The 9837-nt window shown below is 41.6% G+C and overlaps 1 protein-coding gene across 1 annotated transcript; it reads right to left on the reverse strand.

Moving 5' to 3' along the window:
* Window positions 1-931: 931 nt before the first annotated feature.
* LOC139459475 (endoplasmic reticulum chaperone BiP-like) lies at window positions 932-9290 on the reverse strand. The gene is made up of 8 exons (XM_071240915.1): window positions 9087-9290; window positions 7487-7723; window positions 5679-5910; window positions 4873-5120; window positions 4123-4277; window positions 3273-3508; window positions 2973-3122; window positions 932-1570 (listed from the first exon to the last, which is right to left on the reverse strand). Exons 2-8 carry the CDS (start codon window positions 7618-7620, stop codon window positions 932-934), a joined length of 1794 nt encoding a protein of 597 aa, XP_071097016.1. The 5' UTR covers window positions 7621-7723; window positions 9087-9290.
* Between the last annotated feature and the right edge of the window lie 547 nt (window positions 9291-9837).

Below are 9837 nucleotides of genomic sequence, written 5' to 3' on the forward strand. Positions count from 1 at the left end.
TATACTTTGGATAAATACGGAATAAATACCAAAGACACCACAGAACTCAAGGACCGCCCAGTTTCTTTAAAGGATTCTGAGAATAAGGATTTTCAGCCTTACTTAACTTGTCTTGTTCTCCTGGATATACCAATTGATAGATCGAATGGCATCTTCATGATGGGATTTAATATTACAACACTATTTACATAAACAAGCACAGTTTATAAAAAAACATGGACATCTACGTACATTATATATACAAGATTGACATCCCGTCTTTTCTTGGTATTTTACATACACTATTTAATAGGCCAAAGAACATGATATTATTGTTCAATGGGCCAGTGAACAGTTTAACACAACTTCCTCAGTAGTCCAACAATATCACAGAAGAGACACCAAGAAGGGGTGTCCTACATTGTGCACATGTACCAGGACGTTATTTATTCAACCATAAATGCACCCAGTTGTCTTCTATGTTGGATACTGGATATTAGATTCATTCTTGTATTCACCCATGTACAGTTCCAGCAAGTTCTACACTGTATGTCACCCATGTACAGTTCCAGCAAGTTCTATATTTTATGTCATCAATGTACAGTTCCAGCAAGTTCTACACTTTATGTCATCCATGTACAGTTGCAGCAAGGTCCATATTTTATGTCATCCATGTACAGTTCCAGAGTGTTCTATATTTTATGTCATCCTTGTACAGTTCCAGCAAGTTCTACACTTTATGTCATCCATGTACAGTTCCAGCAAGTTCTACACTTTATGTCATCAATGTACAGTTCCAGCAAGTTCTATATTTTATGTCATCAATGTACAGTTCCAGAAAGTTCTACACTGTATGTCATCTATGTACGCGTACACAAGCATACACACATACACATTCATGCAAGCACACACACTACCAGTTTCCCCATCCTCCATTCCCAGGATTTCTCTACTAGAGCTCATCATGTGAAACGTTCTCTGTGTTGTCTGGTACGATATGTTTCCTTCTCACAGCCTTCGCGTTCGTCCATTTGTCCCCGGCTCTGAGTTCAGCTTCCGTCTTCTCAATCATCTCCTTGTCCTCTTCAGCAAAGTCTTCAGCATCTTGTATCATTTTCTCAATATATTCAAGAGAAAGTCTGTCTCCGTCACTGTACGTAATCACCATGTTGTTCTTGTTTCCAGTTCCTAAGTCCTCAGCCGTTACGTGGACAATGCCATTCACGTCGATTTCAAAGGTTATATTAATCTGTGGAAGCCCACTTCTCGCAGGGCAGATTCCTGTTAAGTCAAATTGTCCCAGGAAATGGCTGTTCTTTGTCATCGTCCTCTCGCCTTCATAGACACGAATTGTCATCTCCTCTTGGTCGTGTTGTGTTGTTGTGAACTGCTGTGTCCTCCTGGTGGGGATCATTGTGTTGCGAGGGATGACCTTTGCCATGACGCCTTCGATGGTCTCAATGCCGAGACTCAAGGGACTGTAGTCGCCACACAAAATTATCTCACTCTCGCCATTCCCAGCCAGCACTCCTCCCTGGACAGCTGCTCCGTACGCGACAACCTCTTCTGGGTTGATGCCCCTCATTGGTTCCTGGAATACAACAGTTACAAAGTAAAGGTCCCATTATAACGACAGATGACTTAGGTCACACTCTTAATCGACCTGCAGGTACATTCATGTAGGTCACACCAATAATCAAAGCGGGTGTGCATATAGGTTCCAACCAATGTAGCTCACATCTTCAGTCGACCTACAGGTGTATATAGTTCCATATAAACCACACACTTAATCATCCCCGAAGGTACATATATGTAGGCCACCACCCGAAACCGTCTCGGGAACATGATGAATACTTCACGTCTTCAGATGATGTCTGTCGATAGGCCAAACATGACTCCTATAAACAGTATTTCGACAATAGATGACTACGGCTACACCCTTAATCAAGCCCCAGGTAAACATAGGTTCTATGCAGACCCTGCAGTTACATAATAACGGATATATCAACAGTACCTGTAATGGATATGTCAACAATGCCCATTACGGATAGGTCATCGGTACATATAACGGATATGTCATCAGTACATATAACGGATATGTCATCAGTACATATAACGGATATGTCACCAGAACACATAATATATATGTCGACAGTGTATGTAACGGATACTGGTATGCCATCAGTACACAACGGATACGCCAATAGTATGTGTAACAGACACACAGTAAACGTAACTGATTGGTCAACAGTGCATGTAACGGATACGTCACCAGTACACATAACGGATATGTCAAATGTATATGTAACGAATATGTAAACAGTACATGATACGGTATGGTCAACAGTTCACATAACGGATATGTCAACAGTACACATAACGGATATATCAACAGTACACATAACGGATATATCAACAGTACACATAACGGATATGTCAACAGTACACATAACGGATATGTGTTATAACCTTTAATCCTGTTGTACTATGTAATCCTTTTCAGATCAGAAAGATCATTCAGTGATCGAGTTGTTCTCGATCCTCTACCTTTCATGTTAGTGAATGGAATCCATGGTAGTCAGCCAGGGTACGGTCAGGTGAGACGTCTTTGAACTGACCATGAGCTTCAAGTATTCAAGTATCAACCCCACTCTGCTGTGCAGGCTCCACCTGAACACCAGGTGCCCGTGTCTCATCACCTACCCAGTACCTGAACATCGGTAGTCAGTCAGGGTGTCTTAGTGTGAGACTTCTTGGAATTGACCATGAGCTTCAAGTATTTACTCTATCAACTCCACTCTGCTGTGAAGGCCCCTACCTGAACACCATCACCTACCCAGTACCCGAACCTGAGGAGCGTACAGCTAAAAAAGCCTGTTCTGGCAAAGTCAGTATATATGAATTTTACATTTCACAATACTGTATATTTTAGTTGATTGAATTTAATTGACAATTAACAGGTTGTTATATTCCCGAGATCAAGTTGCACTTACCTTCCTGTCAAAGAACTCCTTTACAAGTTGCTGAATCTTGGGTATCTCAGTTGATTCTCCGACCATTATGATTTCATGGATGTCCGTCCTGTTCAAACTTGCCTCATTCAAAGCGAGCTGCATGTAACTTAAAGTTGATTCAAACAAGTCCTGACAAAAGAAAAAGGTTACAGTAATAGAACGCTTATGATATGACAATGCAGCATCATTTAAGACTTGGGTTAACATCTTAGTTCTTGGGAATTAACTTTGCCCTCAGTTATTGAAGGTTCATGAATTTTATAAAATGTGTATATGTACTGTGTTAAGTTCCTCCAGCTTGGCTCTCGTGAGGACTTCAGAGAAATCATGGCCGCCCATGAGAGACTCGATCTCCACCCGGGTCTGATGCTGGGAGGACAGGGCTCTCTTCGCCTTCTCCACCTCAAGACGCAGTTTCTTGATGGCCCCACTGTCCCCCCGTAGGTCCTGACTCGTCCTCTTCTTGTATTGTTTGATAAAGAACTCTATTACTCTCTGGTCGATGTCTTGACCACCTACAAGAGAATGCATGGACTTTCAAAGAGATTAAATGATATAAATAAAATACGACAATATAGTGGGTTTTTTCAAATGTTGTGTTATTAATTGATTGAATAATATGTGACTGTTGATTCCGTTGAAGAATAAATTTACAGCTGTTTTCACTCACACAGAAATCGTATTAGTAATTAACTGGAGCTGAATGTTATGTCAAGTATGTTCAGTGTATTTGCAAACATTCCTCGGAAAAAAGAAAGAACAATATCTCCAGAAACAGCACATGGAGAACATTTGATCGATACAACAGCATGTATGAATGTAACGGGCACTCGTTATGTGGTAGGTATCTGGTAAATTCGATCTGACTTCAACTGACTTCAGAAAAGTCGTAGTTTCTCAAAGTTTGTTTTTACAGAGAAATATACCTTGATGTGTGTCTCCGTTCACTTTGTGTATACAAGGCATCACTAGACAAGTGGTGCAACAGTAGGATGAGATTTAGATATACAACTTACCTAGATGTGTGTCTCCGTTCACTTCATGAATACATGGTAAACCCGCAGTGAAAACAGTAGGATGAGGTCATAGGTGACCCACATGTCCACATCTACACTGTCCACATGCTTACCTAGATGTGTGTCTCCGTTAGTGGCCACAACTTCAAACACGCCGTAGTCGGTGTTGACGATTGATACGTCAAACGTCCCCACTCCCAAGTCAAACACAAGGATATTCTTTTCACCGTCTGACTTGTCAAGGCCGTACGCTACTGAGGCAGCAATTCTACAAAATACAGGTTATGTTACCACCACCATCATCAATCATCATCCATCATCATCCATCCATCTAACCAACCATCCATCCATCCTAATTGTATCCTTGAACCAAATGTGTGACCTTGCGTTTTTTGGTCAAATATTGTAAAAAGTGTGTTTTATTGTTGTGTTTATTGTTGTGACACTCGAGAGAAGACTTTGAGTGATTTGAGGATCAACGATACTTTCACAAGTAACCGCAGCACCTCATAATGGCCAATCTGCAGTCTTATAGAAGGAAGTAATTACGTCTAAACATGAGGGGGAATTAACTTTAGACGACGGTGCCTTGCAGCTTTTACAATTAATGACCTTGCAGGGTTCGCACAAAAGAGAGGTGGGTTTAAATGGGTGTACCGTCGCGTTCGAGATTATTGCACTTATATAGCGACGTGCATTCCCAGCCGACCATTCCCTTAATGCACCAAGCAAGGTCCACAGAAAGGGATCTACCAAGGGTCGAGTCAGTATATGATATGCAGTTAAATGTGTGCATTTCGATATAACAATACTTGCAAAACCAACAGTTGGTTGTAAAGAATAGGCGACATCAAGACACAAACGGTTCATTGATTAGACGTAGAATGTTCAGCCCAGCGATGGTACCGGCATCTTTGGTTGCCATCCTCTGGGCGTCATTGAAGTAGGCGGGGACGGTGACAACAGCATTGGTGACGTTCTGGGTCAGGTACGTCTCTGCTATCTCCTTCATCTTCGACAACATCATCGCCGAGATCTCCTCCGGAGCGAACACCTTGTCCTCTGACCCAACTTTAACTTGGATGTGGGGTTTGTTGTCCTCGTTTATTACCTGATTAATAAACATGTTGATAATTGTCTTTTAGCCAAACGTTAACCGGATTTCCTTCTTCTTTCCTGACAAATATACACTCTACAAAACGCCTTTTTAGTGCTTGTATTTGCTTGAAAAATCCCCCAACCGAATTAGTAACCATCTGTGAAGATTAAACTGGCTAATGTATGAGCGAATATGGGACACCTGAAAATCTTTTGATGCTTAAAGTAATATTGACACTGCCCTTTATAGAAGTTGTTGTTGTTGTTTGTTGTTTAATATTCCAGCAATATTCCAGCTAATTGACGGTGGTCTCTAAATAATCGAGTCTGGACCAGACAATCCAGTGATTCACATCATGAGCATCGATCCACGCAATTGGGATACGAAGTCAGCGAGCCTGACCACCCGATCCCGTTAGTCACCTCTTACGACAAGCAACGCCGCATTTTACGTCATGCATGGTTTCCTGAAGACCTATCCTACCCTGAATCTTCACGTTTCTTTTACAGATTAATAAACAACTGAGAAGTGCCAGATTAATACACAAATGTTAGTGTAAATACCGCTCACCTTGAAAGGATATCGTTGTAGTTCCCGCTGCACGGAAGGGTCATCCCAGGTGCGGCCAATCAGACGCTTGACGTCACAGACGGTGTTCTCTGGGTTGGTGGTCAGTTGGTTCCTGGCTGCGTGTCCGATCAGGGTCTCCCCATCCGGAGTGAATGCCACAAAGGAGGGGGTGATCCTGTTCCCTTGTTCATCGGGGATGATCTCAACATTGTCATTTCGGAACACGCCAACACTGAAACATTACACAACGACAAATGCATATGTTTTTCGTTTCCAGTTATAATGATTCCTCATAGATCCATGGCATACTGAGAGGGGGAACCAGCTGAACCGTGGAGACACGAAGGTGTGCCAGAACGCTTTATGGCCGAGGATTTAATTCCAAGTTTGACCCCGATCATAATTCTATGGTTTGTCTGCACTATATCCGTATGCTGTGTGTTTACTACGGTTGGTATAGGTATTTTTTGTACTCACGAGGTGAAGGTCGTCCCAAGACATGGTGTTTACTAGAGTTAGTATAGGTATTTGTATACTCACCAGGTGAAGATTTGTTCCAATACATGGTGTTAAATTCAGTTGGTATTAGTATGTGTGTACTCACCAGGTGAAGATTGTTCGAAGACATGGTGTTTACTACAGTTGCTATAGTTATTTGTGTACTCACCAGGGGAAGCTTGTTCCAAGACATGGTGTTTAATACAGTTGGTATTGGTATTTGTATATTCACCAGGAGAAGGTTGTTCCCAGACTTTGTGTATACTACAGTTGGTATTTGTATTTGTGTACTCACCAGGGGAAGATTTGTTCCAAGACATGGTGTGTACTACAGTTGATATATGTATATGTGTACTCACCAGGTGAAGGTTGTTCCAAGACATGGTGTGTACTACAGTTGATATATGTATCTGTATACTCATCAGGTGAAGGTTGTTCCAAGACATGGTGTGTACTACAGTTGATATATGTATATGTGTACTCACAAGGTGAAGGTTGTTCCAAGACATGGTGTGTACTACAGTTGATATATGTATCTGTATACTCATCAGGTGAAGGTTGTTCCAAGACATGGTGTGTACTACAGTTGATATATGTATATGTGTACTCACCAGGTGAAGGTTGTTCCAAGACATGGTGTGTACTACAGTTGATATATGTATCTCTATACTCATCAGGTGAAGGTTGTTCCAAGACATGGTGTGTACTACAGTTGATATATGTATATGTGTACTCACCAGCAGGTGAAGGTTGTTCCCAGACATGGTGCGTACTACAGTTGGTATAGGTATCTGTATACTCACCAGCAGGTGAAGGTTGTTCCCAGACACGGTGCGTACTACAGTTGGTATAGGTATCTGTATACTAACCAGTTGAAGGTTGTTCCAAGACATGGTGTGTACTACAGTTGATATATGTATATGTGTACTCACCAGTTGAAGGTTGTTCCCAGACATGGTGCGTACTACAGTTGGTATAGGTATATGTGTACTCAACAAATGAAGATTGTTCTAAGACATGGTGTGTACTACAGTTGGTATAGGTATTTGTGTACTCACCAGGTGAAGGTTGTTCCCAGACTTTGTGTATACTACAGTTGGTATAGGTATATGTGTACTCAACAAATGAAGATTGTTCTAAGACATGGTGTGTACTACAGTTGGTATAGGTATTTGTGTACTCACCAGGTGAAGGTTGTTCCCAGACTTTGTGTGTACTACAGTTGGTATAGGTATTTGTATACTCACCAGGTGAAGGTTGTTCCCAGACATGGTGTGTACTACAGTTGGTATAGGTGTTTGTGTACTCACCAGGTGAAGGTTGTTCCCAGGTCTATTCCAATAACAGGTTCGAGATCTTCAACATCCGGGGGAGTCGTGCAGGCTTGCACGTGCCAACATGTTGTCAATAGCAACAGCCCTACACATGTGGGTATTGTACGCATGTTGTTGTGTCTGTTTAGCTGTCGGAAATAATCGGACTGGGATAAAGAAACTCCGCCGTGTGACACCCGAGTGTAAACCAAACCAGTGGTCAGTACTTGTATTCTGTAAAAGACAACAAGTGACGATTGATACGAGAGCAGGCATTATATGCAAATCCGCTTGATATCTAAGCATGAAATTCCGCCACCACTGCTACTACCACCTCCATAACTACTACCACTACTACTACTACTACTACTCCTCCTACTACTACCACTACTACTACCATCACCACAACTACTACCACTACTACTACCGCTGCTGCTGCTCCGCCTCCCCTACTACTACTACCACTGCTACTACAACCACTACTACTACTACCGCTGATGCTACTATTCCTACTACCACTGCTACTCCGCCTCTTGTTACTACTACTACTTCCACTGCTACTAATGATACTACTACCTCTGCTGTTGCTGCTGCTGCTACTACTACCAGTACTACTATCACTGCTACTATTGTAACTGTTACTACTACTACTATTACTACTAATGCTCCTACTCCTTATAGGGGTACTACTACTGCGACTACTTCTTCTTCTAGTTCTACTACTCCTACTCCGACCGCTACTACTACTACCGCTGCTGCTGCTGCTGCTACTAGTACTACTCCTACTACTGCTACTACTGTTATAACTGCTGCTACTACTACTCCTACTACTACAACTCCTACTATTAGTGCTACTACTGTTATTACTGCTACTACTACTCATACTTCTGCTACTACTACTAATACTGCTACGCATTCTACTTACACTACTACTATTACTAATATTGCTACTACTGCTACTACAACTACTGCTCCTACTACTGCTACCTCTTGTCACTAGCACCACTACCACAAATACTTACTCAACTATAACTACTACTAATATTACTACTTCTACTACTTCAAACTACTCCTGCCACTACTACTACTATTACTGTTCCCACTGATGCTGCTGCTATTACCAGTCATTACAAGTACGACTTATATTATTTCATTTCACTTATCTCTGCTGTTCTTGTTACTGTTGCTATAGTTACTACACGTATTAAGACTTATGTAAGAGGCGGCAAAATGGATTAGGCAGCCAGTCTCGGTCACTTGGTATATTGCGACTCATCGTACCCGACGGCGCGGCACTTTGCTCAGAATATCAACCACTGGTATGTCTGTCTGATACACCTGGAATGGTGTGAGTGTGACTACTACCACTACTGCGACAACCGCTTCTATTGTTGCAATACGACCAAAACTCAATAATAACTACGTTTTAATATTGTTTTTCTATCAAATTGTGTATTTTGATTAATCTATCAAACAATATTGTGACATTTGTTACTCTATAAAAAAACATTGTTTCGTTTCGGATACGATCCCTCTTTCGATCAACGCTCGGAAAACATTGACCAATTAAACATCAAGTTAAAATTAACTCACGTACCTGTGTTGTCAATGAAATACGTCTGAAGGCTGTTATCGTTCCTGGCTACGGATTGTGTCATTTTCCCAACATCTTTGTTGTCACATGGAGAGTACAGAGAGACCATTACAAACATGTTACCATGGTGTTTTATAGAGCTGTATTCGCGAGAGTAGAGAGACAGAGAACCATCATATCAGCCAGCATAGATATATCCCGCCTCCATCGGCGTGGCCTTTATCGACTGGGTAGCGATACCGGATTCATACTCTCTGATTGGCTGGCGACATCCTACTGTATAATGATGTATACGTAAGCGGTTGACTCTGTTTTGTCGTCGTAATCTGGTGAAATAACTTTACAAATGATGAAATGTACGAAGTCAGTGTGGGTTCGTAGCCTGTACCAGCTTCCACCACGGCATGGTGTATGACTAGCGACACTCGTATACCTCATGTTGAAGCACGGTGGATATTGTGTTGTCTGCTACGTCCAATGAATGAATGCGTGAATGTATGAAAGAATGAATGAATGCGTGAATGTACAAAATAATGGATGAATGCGTGAATGAATAAATGAATGCGTGAGTGAATGAACGAACGAAGGAATATATAATTCACAAAGTTCAGATACTCCACATACCAGAGCCTATGCTGTCAAAGAGCGTCAAAAGAAATCAACTTCTTACAACCCGACATCTTTCTCTGATTGTAAACTCATAAACATTGTTTTCAGATACGCAGATTTCTTAAAAAATCGGTTCCCTGTGGGA

The sequence above is a fragment of the Haliotis cracherodii genome, unplaced genomic scaffold, assembly GCF_022045235.1.
Source record: "Haliotis cracherodii isolate W230 unplaced genomic scaffold, xgHalCrac1.p SCAF_13, whole genome shotgun sequence".
NCBI lineage: Eukaryota > Metazoa > Mollusca > Gastropoda > Lepetellida > Haliotidae > Haliotis > Haliotis cracherodii.